At 55.2% G+C, this 17,045-nt stretch overlaps 1 protein-coding gene across 3 annotated transcripts; it reads left to right on the top strand.

Annotated features, from left to right (window-relative positions):
- Positions 1 to 6,744: 6,744 nt before the first annotated feature.
- On the top strand, positions 6,745 to 16,643 carry IRAK1 (interleukin 1 receptor associated kinase 1; the record flags this gene model as incomplete). Of its 3 annotated transcripts, none has more annotated exons than XM_081081451.1 (14): positions 6,745 to 6,880; positions 6,983 to 7,150; positions 7,250 to 7,381; positions 7,497 to 7,600; positions 7,774 to 7,959; positions 8,165 to 8,229; positions 8,398 to 8,512; positions 9,383 to 9,501; positions 10,001 to 10,208; positions 11,074 to 11,139; positions 12,753 to 12,989; positions 14,126 to 14,537; positions 15,031 to 15,174; positions 15,568 to 16,643. In XM_081081451.1, 14 exons carry the CDS (start codon positions 6,745 to 6,747, stop codon positions 15,627 to 15,629), a joined length of 2,154 nt encoding a protein of 717 aa, XP_080937577.1. In that variant the 3' UTR covers positions 15,630 to 16,643. The 3 variants fall into 3 exon arrangements, with proteins under 3 accessions (XP_080937577.1, XP_080937576.1, XP_080937575.1); XM_081081450.1 differs by having other exon boundaries at positions 7,771 to 7,959; XM_081081449.1 differs by having other exon boundaries at positions 6,745 to 7,150.
- Positions 16,644 to 17,045: the final 402 nt, after the last annotated feature.

Genomic DNA, 17,045 nt, shown 5'->3' with positions numbered 1-17,045 from the left:
GAGTGATCATGTGTGGAGAGTCAGCTCAGCAGGCCTCCCCACCAGTAGGGCTCCCACTTTGCCGAGTCCAGGGTCTGGAGGGAAGACAGAAGGCCTGTCGTGTCCTTGAACGTGTGAGCTGCACCAGGTAGAATGCCAGGGACCCAGAACCACATAGAGAGTCCAGTCTCCCTCTAGGAGGTAGCGAAGACTCCAGAAATGTCCCTTTCTCTTCTCCCACATCCTGCGAGTAATTGCATTTGCTTTTGTAATTCTTAATGAGCAATATCTGCTAGAGTTTAGCTGTAACAATTCTTTTTGATTGGTGTTTTTTTTTTTTACGTAATTAAAAACACCAAAAAAATTCAGAAACTTGTTCTTCCAAAGCAGAGAGCATTATAATCACCAGGGCCAAAAGCTTCCCTTCCTGCGTCAATACTTCTTCTGAGGCCTGAATCCAAGAGAGAAACACTCATAGGCTCTTTGTGTGGCTGGGCTACCCTCGGGCCCCTCGGAGGACCTGGTCTTGGGCCCACTCCAGCCCACATTCAGTATTAGCGGTGGGTCATGACGTCCTTGCCCACGCAGCCTGGAATGGGGCCGAGGAGGTGAGGAGGCCGTTGCCACCGATGCTTGGCCACTAACAGGTGGGTGTCCGCATGTGTCCACGTGCATGCTTTCTGACTGAAATGTGAAATCAGCACCCGAGTTAGCCTCACCCAGTGACCTCGCCCCGCCGGGCTGGAGCGGGGCCCGCCCAGTTCAGTGTTTCTGGGGAGCTGGACAGTGGAGTGCACAAGGCTTGCAGAACTTGAAGCCTGCTCCTTCCTTTGCTACCAAGGCCTCCTTTTCCGTTTGATTTGTCACTGCTTCAATCAATAACAGCCGCTCCAGAGTCAGTAGTTGATGAATATATGACCAAATATCACCAGGACTGTTACTCAATGTGTGCCGAGCCCTTTTATCGCGCTGGGCTCCTGTGTACCCGGACACTGTAATGTGTGCTGTGTTAGCTCTCCTCACCCTCCCCTCGTTTTTCTGGGGGTTTTCTGTTTGGGTTTGGTTTGGTTTTTATTTCCCCTTTTGTGTTCCAAACATGAGGTTCTCTCTACTGGTCCTCTTAACTGTGGTGTTGAGGCTTATATTTGTGTAATTGGTGGGTGAAAGGAACTTTGCTAAGTAAATCTCTTCTGTGTTTGAACTGAAGTTTGTATTGTAACCATGTTTAAAGTAATTGTTCCAGAGACAAATGCTTCTAGACACCTTTTCTTTACAAACAAAAGAATTCAGAGGGAGGGGATGGTGACTGAGATGAGAGGGGCTGTCCTATTTCCCCAGGAGGGGAGACCCAAAGAGATGACCCCTGCTCAGATCAGCCAGAAGCCACCCAAGAAATTCAGCCTAAGCCAACAGACCGAATAGCTGATTTGTTGCCATTTTCCAATTCCGAGCAAAACCAGATCTTGTTCCACCCAGTGGACATTTTTGCCTTCCCCTCCCCTCCCCGAGATTATTAGCATCATTGATATTTTTAAGGACAGTCAAGGTTTATGTTCCTGTGAGGGGAGCCAGGTGGGGTGTGAGCAGGGCCAACCTGAAGCGGGCCTGAACCAAGTGGCTCAAACAAAAGGTGGGCATCTCCCTGGAGATCTCCCCTGTAACCACAGGTCAGGTATATGTTGACAGGGCGGACTGGCCACTCTTCACCTGACGCAGCTCTTTCTAGACAGGCCAGGCAGAGGGCATTATCGTTTAGGACACCTCCATCACATCCCACCCCTTACCTGGAGTGCACCACACTACTGTGACCGCTCAATCCCCAGCCACCCCGGGCGATACGATGGTGGGATGGGAGGGTGCACTCTCTTTGCTGTCATCAGATTCCCAGAAAAAAAATTTGGATGTGAGAAACCCCCTTCCCTTTCCATGACAAAACCAGATCCTCCTCAGAGAAGCCGTTACCCCCACCAGACATTGTTTTGGGTTCACAGAACAGGGACAGATGTGTGCTCCCTTAGTGCCTGGCAGCCCTTCATCTGCAAGGCAATGACAGTGCCGATTGTAGTGACCACTATACACGGGGTTTAGTAGCAGGAAGAACCAGGCAGGGTGGCTGCCCCCTCTCGAGTTGCAGTGACACAAGCCAGCCACCCTGTGCAGAGGGAAGCCCTGCTGAGGGCAGGAGAGGTAGGCAAGGGGCGCGGGGAGCTGCCCAGGGCAGACTTGGCTGGAGATGTCTCTACAAGCCCTCTATTGCATTCACCTTCAGTTTTTGTGTTTTGGGACAATTACTTTAGGAAATAAGTAGGTCGTTTTAAAACAAAAAAAAATATTGATTGCTTTTTTGTAGTGTTCAAAAAAAGGTTCTTTGTGTATAGCCAAATGACTGAAAGCACTGATATATTTAAAAACAAAAGGCAATTTATTAAGGAAATTTGTACCATTTCAGTAAACCTGTCTGAATGTACCTGTATACGTTTCAAAACACCCCCCCCCCCACTGAATCCCTGTAACCTATTTATTATATAAAGAGTTTGCCTTATAAATTTACATAAAAATGTCCGTTTGTGTCTTTTGTTGTAAAATCAAGTGATTTTTTTCATAAGGTTCTTTTACTATTTGAAAAGATGGGCAGCACGCAGTTTTATTTTATTTTTGTAAGTTTTTTAATACGTGTGAAAGCAAAGACTACTCAGCATGCCTTTCTAAGTGACGCGTTTGCACCTTTTGTTGGGAAGTACTGTATCCTTTGCTGTTAGCATTCTCGATAAATCTCTCTGTGAAAGTGACTCAAGGTCTGGGCTTTCATTATCTGACAGCTCACAGGACAGCATGGTGGTGTGTCTCCTGATTCGGTCTGGTTGTCCCTGAACAAAGAGGAGAGCCACCGCTTTCAGGACTGCAGTTCCATACACTGCCGCCCCTTGGGTCCCCCGAGGCCACACTTTGCAGGCACACTGCTCCTGCGTGCAAATCTGCCCACTGTGCCCTAGGCCCAGAGGCAGGTGGGCTGCAGGCCTTCTGCACAGTAGCACATGGTAGGGGGCACCTCTTAGGTCTACATGTGCCAAGGTGCTTCTGCAAATACAACCTCGCTTCCCCCCTCCCCCCAGCTCAGGCTCCTTCTTGTCTCCTTTTTTTTCATATATATTTGTATTGATTTCAGAGAGGAAAGGGGAGGGAGGGAGAGATCGAAACAGCAATGATGAGAGAGAATCATTGATTGGCTGCCGCCTGCACACCCCTACTGGGGATCAAGCCCACAACCAGGCATGTACCCTGACCAGGAATCGAACTGTGACTTCCTGGTTCATAGGTTGACACTCAACCACTGAGCCACACCATCTGGGCTGTTCTTTCTTATCTTCTTGAGGGAAAGATTTCAATCAAGAGACTAAGTGTAGAAAAGCAAGCAAGAATGTATTGACCGTAGCAAAAATATCCTGGGGTCCCTTAGACTTTAGTGGATACATGCCTGAGGGGGGAGGGAATAGCATGGGCTTGCTTCTTGGGGGGAGAGCTCTGGGACCTTAATTTTCAGGGGTTTTAAAGGTTGGGTGTTTAGGGGAGGTCTTAAGGGCAGATCAATAGACTATTCATCAGCTTAATGCTGATGTACCAAACAGATTTATTCTCTTGTCTGTCCTTGGGTGTGGTTGGCAAATGGCACTAATTGGATTTCTATCTTCTCCCTGAGTAGGGTGATTTAAGCTATATACCCTCCGGTTGGGGAGAAGTACAAACTATTTACTCTTTTTTTGTTGTTAATCCTTACCTGAGGATATTTTGCCATTGATTTTTAGAGAAAGTGAAAGGGAGGAGGAGAGACAGAGAGAGAAACATCAATGTGAGAGAGACATATCCATTGGTTGCCTTCTGCACATACCCGACCAGGGGGTCTGCAACCAAGGTATATGCCCTTGACTGGAATCGAACCCGGGACTCTTCAGTCTGCAGGTTGACGCTCTATCCACTGAGCCAAACTGGATATGGCCATTTACTCTTTTTTAAAAACATTTTTTAAAATTGATTTTAGCAAGGGGAAGATAGAAACACCAATGTTGAGAGAGAATCATCGATTGTCTGCCTCCCACACGTACCCCACTGGGGATCAAGCCCGCAGCCGAGGCACATGGCCTGACTGAAATCGAACCATTACCTCCTGGTTTATAGGTTGATGCTCAACCGCTGAGCCACACCAGCCAGGGCAAACCATTTACTCTTAAGTATCTTTGGTTTAGAGAAGATAGGATTTACTAGGTGGCTGCAAACTGTTGATTAACTGTCTTAATTTCTCTATTCCACTTGTTCTGGAATTTTCCCAGCTTCTTACTATTCTATACAGTATAACACTATCACCTGAGACCCTCCCATGGCCTCTGCTGAACTGCCTCCCTGCCCAAAGGGGGCGCTGTCATTGCGTTGGCAGGTATCACACCCTGCCTGTGCTTCTTGGCTTTCGCATAAGACTGTGGGCTCTCAGGAGCTACCTGCCCCGCCACAGTCATCCTCACCAGGTAGCAGGGCTGGAGGGGACAACTGCTCAGTGTCCAGCTTCACATGCAAATGTGGGTATATCCATTAGAAGGTGCATTGGAAAGTCCTGGACTTGAATGTTAAAGGGTTAAAATTCAGCATGTGTGTATTGAGTGTTTCTTGTGTGCCAGGCCTGTCGGGTGCTGCGGTCCAGCAGTGAGCAAGTAGGACCAAGTGCCTGTTCCCTTAGAGCTTGGTGTGTGTGTGCATGATAATTTCCCATACTCAGGGTGTGACTGGCTGCCTTTTGGGGAGTGGCTGTGGCTTCTGGGAAGGGGTTCCAATGGAGGCCCATATTTGGGTGGACCTGGTTTCTGTTTTGTTTTTTTAACATATTTTTTATTGATTTTTTAGAGAGGAAAGGAGAGGGATAGAAACATCCATGAGAGAGAAACATCATTAATCGGCTGCCTCCTGCACGCTCCCCACACGGGATCAAGCCCACAACCGAGGCATGTGCCCTGATCGAGAATGGAACCATGACCTCCTGGGAATCAAATCAGTGACCTCTGGGTTCCTGGCTCAACACTCAATGCTGAGCTGCACACTGGACCTAGTTTCTGGAAACAGCCCTAAGTCTCTGGGAAGGCAAAAGCCCTCTGGGGTCAGGACCAAGAGGACAAGGGGGATAGTGAGTGAAGGAGACCTAGTGCCTGGCAAGCGTTCATCTATCTGGAGAAGCAAAAGAAGACTTACACACCTGGTGCTGCTTGTGGGGGTTTCCCCCCCCCTCTAGTGGGGGAGGCCCAAGAAAGATGCATCCTAGATGCCAGGCACAGCAGAGGCTGCAGGCAGCTCTGTCAGGCCTAGGGAGCTTTCACCTTAACTTCCACCCTGGGAGCTGTTTGAGCTCAACCTTGGCACATGAGGGCCAGGAAACTGCAAGTTCAAATTCTGCAGGAGCCCTGGCACATGCTCCGAACCCTAAGGAGTTCTGGATGGCTTAAGGCTGCTGACATGTGCAGAGAGCTAGACATGAGGTGGGAGGGTAGGGGCCACATTGTGACAATGGTGGAGGCTGCACTGAAGAGCTGGGACCCATCAAAGCGCTTCGGAAAGCACAGAAAGGTCTTAAGCAGGAAAGCTCTGTGGTTTGATTTGTGCCTGAGGAAGAACACCAGGGTAGAGAGACAGGCAGGGAAGCCAGGAAGCCAGCATGTTTGTCCAGGTAGTAGTGAGGGCAGTGGGCAGGTGGGGAGGAGATGGACTCCAGAGATGCTCAGGAAGACAGCAGGAAAACAGTGGCTGATGATGCAGGGTGGAGGGCTGGAGGCTGCAGAGCATTGTGGCAATGGGCAAGAGAGACCAATGTGCCAAGTCGTCAGTCAGGATGGGGACTGAACTTGGTGCCTATCCACTGCTTCAGAAAAGAGGGTGGGAGAAGCCATCCTCACAGGAGTGAGTGCAAACCGAGCCAAAAACGTAACAACAAGAGGGCAAAGGGACAGCAGGAACTAAAATCCTTTTTTTTTTTTAAGAGAAAAACACAGTTCATGTGGTGGTAGGAAGGAGCCAGCAAGGAAGGAAAAGTGGAAGATATTGCTAAGAGGTAACACGTGCTGGTGCAGGTTCCTGAAGGAGAGGGAAATACGGGATCCACGGCACAGGAGGTGAGCGAAAATGCTCCGAGTTGGGGCGGGCTGCTGTACAAGTTTCCAGAACGTTCTCCCTGCACCCAGCCACTCGGCCAGCTGACAGGAGTCAGCCCGGGGGCCTTTGTATATGTAACCCTCATCTGACCCTGTTCTGCCGGCATCTCTGAGGACTCTCCAGGCCTCCCAAATAAAGCCAAAACATTTCAATGGGACCTCCCTGTGACTGTCAACAAGGCCCGGCTCCAGCCCTTTCTGGAACGCCCCATGCCTTCGCCACAGCCTCCGTCCTCCTTGCTGGGAACCGCTCTCCATCCCCCAGAGCCCCACTCAATGGCCCCTCCTCCTGGAAGCCCATCCTGCCCATCTGAACCCGCACAGTGGCGCTGCCTTCACAGGAAGGAACCGCGTGCGGCGCCCCCGTGTGGCCGAGGGCGGCAGCGGCGGCGGCGGCGGCGGCGGCAGCGGCCGCGATCGCGGCGGCGGGCAAGATGGTGGCGCCCGGGGCACCGCCCCTTCCGCCAGGACGGGCGTCGCACGAGGCTGGCTTAAAGGGGAAGTGAGTCAGTGTCCGCGGACCCGGCCGGCCGAGGCCCCAAGAGGCCCCGGCCTGGCGGCGGCGGCGGCAACAGCGGCCATGGCTGGGGGCCCGGGTCCGGGGGACCCCGCGGCCCCCGGCGCCCAACACTTCTTGTACGAGGTGCCATCCTGGGTCATGTGCCGCTTCTACAAAGTGATGGACGCCCTGGAGCCCAGCGACTGGTGCCAGTTTGGTACGTGGCAGCGGGCCGGGAGGGGAGGGGAGGGGGGGCGGGGCAGGGGGCGCGCCGGCCCCCGGCCCCCGGCGCCCAGGCCTGATGCCCCCTGTCCCGCAGCCGCCCTGATTGTGCGTGACCAGACCGAACTCCGGCTGTGCGAACGCTCCGAGCAGCGCACTGCCAGCGTCCTGTGGCCCTGGATCAACCGAAACGCCCGCGTGGCCGACCTCGTGCACATCCTCACGCACTTGCAGCTGCTCCGTGCGAGGGACATCATCACGGCCTGTGAGCGCGGGCAGCCCTGGGACCCCGGAGCTGGAGGCCTCTCATGGGGCTCCTCCCCCTGCCAGGGCCTAACCAGCCTTTCCTTCCTTAACGTCGCAGGGCACCCTCCCGCCCCCCTCCCACCCTCCAGCGCCAAGGCCCCGAGGACCAGCTCCATCCCTGCACCCTCTGAGGCCAAGGCCCCCAGCCCCCTGAAGTTGCCGTCCTCAGTTTCAACTGTACTCTCCCCAGGTAAGATAGTTCTGGTGGGCTTGATAGACCTGAGGGAAAGGCCACCATGACCATGGCCATGGCTCTAGACCTTGTCGCTGGTCTCTACCTGCCTCTCACTGGTATCTTTATGAAGCTTTTCCAGGCTTCCAGACCCATTCTGGGCCTGAGTGCGGGCCTGTCCCAAGCCCTGCTGCCCTCCAGCCACCACCACGGTCTCTAGATTCTTCTTCTACCAAGGTAGGTGGGTCCCCCGGAAGGGTTCCAGACAAGGAACAAGAAACCCAGGCTTTGGTACACCAGGGAGCCCCAGCCAGTCCAGCTGGGAGGCAGCTGTGATGCGGGGGAGCTTGTGGCCAGCGCTGAGGGGAAGAGACAGGACGTCACCTGATTGGGGTCTCTTTCCGCAGCAGAGGCCAGAGAACCCCGTGTCCTTCCTGCAAGGGAACCACCCCTCTCCATTCTGCTGGCCCCTCCATGAGATTTCCCAGGGCACCCACAACTTCTCAGAGGAGCTGAAGATCGGGGAGGGCGGCTTCGGATGTGTGTACCGGGCTGTACTGAGGAACACGGTGTACGCTGTGAAGAAGCTGAAGGAGGTGGGTGTAGCATCCTGGCGAGGGGCCCTGGAAGGCTGACAGCAAACCCTCGCCTTTCTGATCTTCCCCCTGCTTCCCACACAGCCCTCTAATTCCCCAGCCCCTTGGTTGTTCTGGGCCCAGGACAGATGGCACTGGGAGTGGCCACAATCCTTGGCTATAAGAGATTCATGCTGCCCCCCCCCATTTTCCCTGGGGGCTACAGGAGGCAGACCTGGAGTGGACCACTGTGAAACAGAGCTTCCTGACCGAAGTGGAGCAGCTGTCACGGTGAGCCTGGGGCGGCCCTCCAGGACCACACACCACGGGACCAGCTCCCTTGGATACGGAAACCTGCCCGGCCCAGCCTGGCTGGGGGACCAGTAGGGACTGCTCACCCCCGCTACAGCGAGACGGAGGCTGGGGGCCAGAGCACTCAGGCCCCACTTTTCCAAGCAGGTTTCGTCACCCAAACATCGTGGACTTTGCTGGCTATTGTGCTCAGAGTGGCTACTACTGCCTTGTCTACGGCTTCCTGCCCAACGGCTCCCTGGAAGACCGCCTCCACTTCCAGGTAGTCTCACCTGGCCTGGCACGCTTTCCCAGAGCTGCAGCACCTGGGCAGAGTGGGCAGGAGGCCCAGGCTCTCGGCCTCCATGAGTGAGTCCCACCAGCAGGCAGGGCCTGGGCTCAGTCTTTGGCCCAAGGTGGGTCACCATTTTCCGTGGCCTCTCCCTGACTGTTCCTGTATGCCCGGAAGCTGGGCCTTGGTGCCTCTAAAAAGGGAGTTACTGACTCACAGGAACCTGGCTCAACCTTCTCCTCTTTTTTAAAAAATAGATTTTTATTGATTTCAGAGAGGAAGGGAGAGGGAGAGAGAGAAACATCAATGATGAGAGAGAATCATTGACCGGCTGCCTCCTGCACACCCCACATGGGATTGAGCTCGAAACCCAGGCATGTGACCTCCAGGTTCAAAGGTCGATGCTCAACCACTACGCCACGCCTCTTTGCAAACAGGGTAGCTGAAGAGTGTTGTCAGCATTGCCCTTGAGGAAAGAGGGCAGTGGGCAGCAGGCTGCACTCTCTGGACCCACATTTGGGCCCCTGTCCAGTGAGGTGCCCACAAGACTCAGGGGTGAACTGCACACTGTGTTAGGGGAAGTGGAGAGAAAGCCTCCAACGATGTCCCGATCATCCTGAGACACATGAATGAACTTCAGGAACTGAGAACCGCCGAATTGTATGCTGACAGAGAGCGTGTTCCTAGCCACTTGCCCAGCGTGCTTTAATAAAGCAGTGGAATAGCTTAGTCTCTTGTAAAGTAGCTCATGGAGTGAAGTATTTGTCCAGATCCCACAGTGACAGGTGGAGGGAGGGTTGGGGTTAAGGAACGGTGGCCCCCAGCCTCCCCCGTGCCCCTTTGCTCCCTCTGCTGCTCCAGACCCAGGCCTGCTCCCCTCTCTCCTGGCCTCAGCGCCTGGACATCCTTCTGGGCACGGCACGGGCTATTCAGTTTTTACATCAGGACAGCCCCAGCCTCATCCATGGAGATGTCAAGAGGTAAGGAGGGGACACAGCCAGGCCCCTGGGTCCCCTGAGTGAGAGCTGCAGGAGTGGAGTCTATGGCAAGGCAATGATGCTCCCAAACCTTCCACCAGCAGGGAATGTGGTCCAGGGGAGCCCCGCCCCGAGTGCCCCTCATGAAAATGGGCCTGCCCTCTCCTGATCAAGGTGGAAGTGGGGGACAAGGTGCAGCCCTGAGGCCTGGGACATCACAGCTGGGGGCCAGGGTCCCTGAGTGCCTGGCATGGGACAGATGTGGAAGCAAAAGCCAAGGGCCGGCCCCCCACTGGTGTGCAGGGGCTGAACTGTGCAAGGGCGCCCTGGGCGCCGCTTGCAACCCCCAGGTAGCGGATTGTTCTGACAGTACCAACCAATTTGTGTGGGCACGGTGCGGTTTGGCGGCTTTGAGTCCAATGACATCAGGGCCAGGCAGGTGTGGGAGGGTAGAGCGAGCTGGGGCCAGGGCCAAGCTCACAACTTTCCCTTCTCCCCTAAGTTCCAACGTCCTTCTGGATGATAGACTGATGCCCAAACTGGGAGACTTTGGCCTGGCCCGTCTCAGCCGTTTTGCAGCAGCCAACCCTGGTCAGAGCAGCACTGTGGCCCGGACGCAGACTGTGCGCGGCACCCTGGCCTACCTGCCCGAGGAATACATCAAGACTGGGAGGCTGGCCGTGGACACCGATACCTTCAGCTTTGGCGTGGTGAGCCATGGCCCCTTCTGCTGGCTGGAAGGGGGCAGCTGAGGCCAGCCAAGGCAGAAGAGCCTGGAGAATTCCATGTGGAGACAAGGCCAACCTGCAGGAAGCTAACGGAGCTTCACCTGCAGGCCCCTCCCTCCCTGGCGTGGGCCCCTTCTTTGGCCCTGTTACCTCATTTCATATTTGTCATTTTGCTTTTTTAAAATAAATTTTTATTGATTTCAGAGAGGAAGGGAGAGGGAGAGAGAGAAGCATCAATGATGAGAATCATTGATCGGCTGCTTCCTACATGCCCCCTACTGGGGACCGAGCCCAAAACTCGGGCACGTGCCCTGATCAGGAATAGAACCGTGACCTGGTTCATAAGTCCACACTCAACCACTGAGCCACTCCTGCTGAGCTGTCATTTTGCATTCTTTTTTTTTTTTTAAATATATTTTATTGATTTTTTACAGAGAGGAAGGGAGAGGGATAGAGAGTTAGAAACATTGATGAGAGAGAAACGTCGATCAGCTGCCTCCTGCACACCCCGTACTGGGGATGTGCCCGCAGCCAAGGTACATGCCCTTGACCGGAATCGAACCTGGGACCCTTGAGTCTGCAGGCCGACGCTCTATCCACTGAGCCAAATCGGTCAGGGCCATTTTGCATTCTTTTTCTTCAAGTTGGTGCTCCATACTGTCAAAGCTTCAGTCCCATGACATCTAGCTCTGTCCCTGTAGTGTGCTGGTCCTGATTGGCCCATCCAAGGGCCTGGCCAGTATGTCTACCCCACAAGCCACCTCTCCTTGTAGCCCTCCCCACCAAGGCCTGGGGCAGCACCATCCCAGAAGCCACTGCTGTGCCCTTCATCCTGCTCTCTCTCCAGGTAGTTCTGGAAACCCTGGCTGGCCAGAGGGCTGTGAAGATGCATGGTGCCAAGACCAAGTACTTGGTGAGCCTCCTCAGGCAGGGGAAGGAGGGAGGCAGACAGGAAGTATGAGGGGCAGACAGGGTAGGAGGCGGGGGCGGGGGGGCGGGGGGACAGGGAGGCGCTGCTTCTGACAACCAACAGGTGCAGCCCTGGAGGGTGGAATGTTCTGGAATGCAACCACAGAAGCCAACCTTTGCTGCTGCTGACTCACCTTTGAAAGTAGGCAGGGCTCAGGCAGCTTCCTTTACCTTGCTGAAGAGAAACCTGTCTTTCTTCTGTAGATGCTCTGGGCTTTTCCAGACCCCACCCGGGCTGGGGGGAGGGGAGGGGGCATCCCAGCAAATGCCTGCTCTTTCTGGACCCCTTTCTGGACCGATGCGGAAACAGACTTAATTCCCGAGCAGCACTTTACCAACTGGCGTACCTCCGGCCGCTTCTGCTCCTGGCTCGGGGCTGTTTCTGTCCATTGCCGAGTCGGCCAGGAACCAGAGAGCCAGACGGGAGCCCTCCTTCCCTCACCTTCCACACCCGTGGGCACATCCCCCTGGGGCTGCTCTCTATTGTCATTACCACCCCCAACTCCTCAGGGGGTCTTTCTTTCTTCTTCTTTGGATCCTTTCTATTTGTTCTCTGTGCTGCGGCCAAATTATCGTTTAAAAACATAAAGAGCCCTGGCCCTGTAGCTCAGTCAGTTGGAGGTTGTGGGTTTGATCCCAGTCTGGGCTCATACAGGAGTCAACTAATGAATGCATTAATAATTGGAACAACGGGTCAATGTTTCTCTCTCTCTCCCTCCCCTGCTCCCCTCCCTTCTCTTCTCCCTCCCTCTCTTCTTCTCTCTCTAAAACAGGGGTGGGGAATGTCCAGCCTGCAGGCCTTATAAGGCCCTTGAAATCATGTGGTCTGGCCCTGCCAAGGCATTAGGGGTGAGTTAATGAAATGTTTGACCAAATACAGCAGGCTAATTGTTAAGCTGATGATTTTGTATGGCCTGAGAAAGACGTTAAAAATATCCAAGTGGCCCTTGCCAGAAAAAAGGTTCCCCACCCCTGCTCTAAAATCAGTAGGAAGAGGGAAAATGTAAAGAGAACATGGAAGCCCCTTTGCTCTTCCACTGTACTGGGGGTGAAGGCCCGATGCCTGAACGCAGCCTCACCTCCCCGGGGCCCGCCGCCCCCAGCCTTCTCTCTGTCCGCTAGTCTCCCTGCTGCCTGTCCTAGGGCCTCAAAAGCCACCCCCAACTCAGGTGCTTCCTCCTGGTCCTTCCTCTCTCTGAACTCAAAGTGGCCTCCAGTCCTGGGGTGTCTCTCCATGGTATGTCCCCCTTCTTGATTCTGCCCTCTCTGGTTAACCCATGCCTTCAGAGCCCAGCTCAGGTGCCACTTGCTCATGAGCCGCCATTGCTTTTCTAGGCTTGTTGTTGGCATCTCTCCCCTCTAGGAAGTCGGCTCTGTGAAGGTGGCCCAGGCTGTTCTGTTTGTCGCTGTATCCCTAGGGCCTGGGGCAGTGGTGGGCATACAGTGGGTATTTAACCAACCGAAGCAAGACCACAGGAGTCAGTGACCGCGGGCCTGGGGAATTCAGCCAAAGGCACTGCCTCCCTAGTGGCCATGCTCACAGTGTCTGTCCCACAGAAAGACCTGGTTAAAGAGGAAGCTGAGGATGCCGGGGTGGCCCTGAAAAGCACCCAGACCACACTCCAAGCGGATCTGGCCTCAGATGCCTGGGCTGCCCCAATCGCCTCCCAGATCTACAAAAAGCACCTGGACCCCAGGCCTGGGCCCTGCCCTCCGGAGCTAGGCCTGGCCCTGGGCCAGCTGGCCTGCTGCTGCCTGCACCGCCGGGCTAAGAGGAGACCCCCCATGACCCAGGTATCCTAGGGGAGGGGTCAGAAAGCATTTGAGGCACCTCCTGCCCATGGGGGCGGTGGCCTCCTGGGAACCCCACATTCCTGGCACTGCCCGGAGCGAGCCAAACAGCACCTGCCAGACATCTTTCTGGAGACTGAGTCTCCATATATTTCTCACTTAGCCGTTGGTTCTGCCTGGGGTGGCAGGAGCTCCACTGAACCCTGCCTCGTGTATGGAGGCTAAGGGCTTTTGTTGCGCCCCCTTCTGGATGTACCACACCATTGCACCTGCCTTTTTCTGTCCCTTCCCTGGCCTCCACCTCTTTCCCTCTGACAGATGAGAATAGAGAAGCCCCATTTGAGGGCACCAGGGCAGTGAGATTTACGTTCACTTTTTGAAATATATTTTTATTGATTTCAGAGAGGAAGGGAGAGGGAGAGAGAGATAGAAACATCAATGATGAGCCCTAGCTGGTTTGGCTCAGTGGATAGAGCATCAGCCTGTGAACTGAAGGGTCCCAGGTTCAGTTCCAGTCAAGAGCACATGCATGGGTTGCAGGCTCGATCCCCAGCTGGAGTGTGTAAGAGGCAGCCAATCAATGATTCTCAACGTTGGTGTTTCTATCTCTCTCTCCCTCTCCCTTCCTCTCTGAAATCAATTTTTTTTAAAAAAATTTTTTTTTAAAAGAAACATCAATGATGAGAATTGATCAGCTGCTTCCTGCATGCCCCCCCCCCCCACAAGCATGTGCCCTGACCAGAAATGGACCCGTGACCTCCTGGTTCATAGGTCGACGCTCAACCCCTGAGCCACGCTGGCCAAGCGAGATTCACTTTCTAGAAGAGAGAAGTCATTCTCAGTCCTTAGCTTTGGTGGCTGTGACTCAGCGCTCCTTGGGGCAGGGGCAAGGGGACAAGGGACAGAGCTTTCCCAGCTGCAGGATATACCATCTTAGTGGGCCCCGCAGCCTCCAGAGTGGCTGTGCGGGGCCTGGGGTGGCAGCCCAAGCCCCAAGGCAGGTCGCAGATGCCCTGGAGCAGCCTTCCGGTTTGAGCGTCTCCTGTGAGGGCTGTGACTGATCATGGCCTAACTGGCCTGCCCAAGAGCAAGGGAGAGCCCACCCACCACGCACCCTGAACCCCTCTTTCTCCTCACAGGTATACGAGAGGTTGGAGAAGCTTCAGGCCACAGTGGCAGGGCCGCCCCTGGAGGCAGAGGCTGCCGGCTGCAACCCCCATTCCCCACAGGAAAACTCCTACATGTCCACCACCAGCAATGCCAGTCCCTGGCAGCCCCTGGCAGTGCCCTCAGGAACCCCGGCCCCGGCGACAGAGCGGCTCCAGAAAGGCCCCAACCAGCCCGTGGAGAGTGACGAGAGTGTGTCTGGCGTGTCTGCCACCCTGCATTCCTGGCACCTGACCGCAGGCTGCCCCCCGGGCCCAGCCCTGCCAGACAGCCCTGCACAGGGGGCCGCCACATGGACCCCTGCACCCCTTGGGCAAGCCAGCTCGAGTGCCGCCCGAGAGTCATGGGGGAGCGGCCCAGAGCCCCGACCCACGGCTGTGGAAGGTAACTGGGGACAAGTGCCCAGAATGGGGACCAGGGGCCTCCTTTGGCAGCAAACCCCATACCTTGCACCCCCAGCCTCTGGGATGAGGCCACTGTGGCCTGCTATAAGCTCACTCTCTCCCTGACCAGCTCCAGGCCTGTCTTAGGGCAGGTGGCCTGCCCAGCCTTGGAAAGGGGCGCACAGGACAGCTCGGTGCTGTCATCTCCCCAGGCCATACCCCCCAGGTGGTGAGAGGAGGCCAGGAGCTCACTTCCTGAAAGCTGGGGACAAGGAAGGCTCTGTTCATGGCCACCAGCCTCCTGGCCTGTCTGGGAGCTGATCCGTGGGGCAGCTCCTCCTAGGCCCTGCCCTCGGGGCACCCAGGACTTCTGCCCTGAATAGGGCCAGAAGCTAGGCTGGGGACTGGGAAATCTTGAGAGACAGAAGTGTCTGTGAGGAGCGCCTAGGGACAACAGCCCCTGAAGCTAAGACATTGCTCTCTCTCTACCCCAGGATCACTCCTGGGCAGTTCCGCATCATCCCAGCCACCACAGATTGTCATCAACCCAGCCCGACAGAAGATGGTGCAGAAGCTGGCCTTGTATGAGGACGGGGTCCTAGACAGCCTGCAGCTGCTGTCATCCAGCTCCCTCCCAGGTACCCTGTGTGCACTCTGCAGCTGGACGCTCGGCCTCGTGCCAGCCCCAAACAGCAGTGTTCTTTCTGATGGCGCACCGATGAGGCCCCCGCTCCCCCAGGGTGTGGGCCAGCGCGGAGGCAGGCCACCCACCCCGTCTCACAATGGCTGGAAGCCCAGCCTGGCCCTGTGCCTCCCTCATTTTCTTCTGGAACAGCACCTTCCCTTAGCCCTGGGGTGCCAGTGCCCCCGTTTGCTTCCAGCAAGCATTTTCCACGCAGGTGCGATTTGAACAAGGAGTAGAAACCCCTCATTCCAGAGAGCATCCTGGGAGCTGAGGGGAGCCATGGCCCAGCCCTGTGGCAGTCAAGGAGGCTCCCCCATTGATTAACTGGCATTTCCTCCCCCTGCAGGCTTGGGCCTGGACCATCGAAACAGGCGGGGCCCGGAAGAGAGTGATGACTTTCAGAGCTGATCTCTTCACCCAGACAGATCCCCCCAAACCCGGAAGTCAAAGTTCTCATGGTTGGAAGTTCTCATAGCACACACAAACCCTCAGCAGCCTGTGGGCAGTAGGGATGGGGCCCCTGTGCTGTAGGGGTGTGGGCACAGGCCAGACTCAGCGCCACCCGGGCCGGCTGCCGGAAGCCGTCCGTAGGGCAGGACATCTCAAAGGCCTGCCTTCAGCCCAGCACTTGCGGGAGAGGAAAGCCACCGTCATGGGAGGGGTGTGTGTGGGAGGAGTGCATGTCTGAAGGCTGCTGGCTGCCCAGGCCAGAGGAGAGTGGGTGGGACCACTGGTACAATGGGATGCAGCGGGGAGCCGGCTCCCCTGAGGGCTGGGCAAGGCATATGCAGCCCAGGCCAACAGCAGCAGGCCGTAGCCCTTCCCTTTGCCCTTGGCACTCTGTGCAAGAGTGCAGGGGAGGCCCGGGCCCTCCCAGCAACTTGCGACGTGGAAAAGTCAGGTGTGGTTGCCCGATGGTTCAATCCACTAGAAGTGAGTGTTCTGAGATACCCCAGAGAGTCCAGCAGCGCCCCACATCAGGCCAGTGTCTGTAGGCTTCTCCAAGGAGCTGGGAGCCAGCCTAACGTGACTGCCTGCCAGCCAGGCCACCCCTCGATGCTACAGACAGGCTCCAAACCAAGTCCCTTCCAGAGGCTGCAGGCTCGGCATCAGGCCCAGGCTGGTTGTAACAAAGGGGCCACTTCTCAAGGTTCGCTTAGGCCCGAGTCCTGTGTTACCCAGACAGAAGCCCCAAGGCGAGAAGTTGGGATCAAGACAGAGAAAGAGGAAAAAGAAAACGGGACTCGCAGTTTTAGAAGCAAGTGAAGTTTCATGAAAAGGAGTGTCGTCGAAAGTAGCCCAGGGCTGTAGCACAGGCTTACAATGATTTTGTGTCCACAGTCATGACACACTACATGCCCCACAAAGCTAGGCATCGGTGAAGTCCAAGTTGTACTACAGCAATAAAATCTTACGTTTCAATCTCTGGTTGTACTGGTGGAGTTTGTTGCACTGAAAGCTTCAAGCTTTCTCAATGCTTTTCAACTCAGGGTTCCTGACTGCCCAGCACAAAACGCCAGACCCCCTCTCCCCACAAATCCTCTGGAGGCTCTTATTTCTGTTCCCAGTAAGTCACCATACTGGTGGCAGGTCCACAACACCACTACCCATCAGTACTCTCATGGGTTGTTAAATTTTCCCTATATATTTTATAGGGCTTTTAAAAAATATGTTTTTATTGATTTCAGAGAGGGAGAAATAAAAACACCAATGATGAGAGAGAATCATTGATCGGCTACTTCCTGCATGGCCCCCTCCTGGGGATTCAACCTGCAACCCAGGCATGTGCCCTTGACTGGAATTGAACCTGGGACCCTTCTTTCC

This window comes from Myotis nattereri (assembly GCF_964212035.1).
Source record: "Myotis nattereri genome assembly, chromosome: X".
NCBI lineage: Eukaryota > Metazoa > Chordata > Mammalia > Chiroptera > Vespertilionidae > Myotis > Myotis nattereri.
This window is presented reverse-complemented; position numbering and strand designations above follow the sequence as displayed.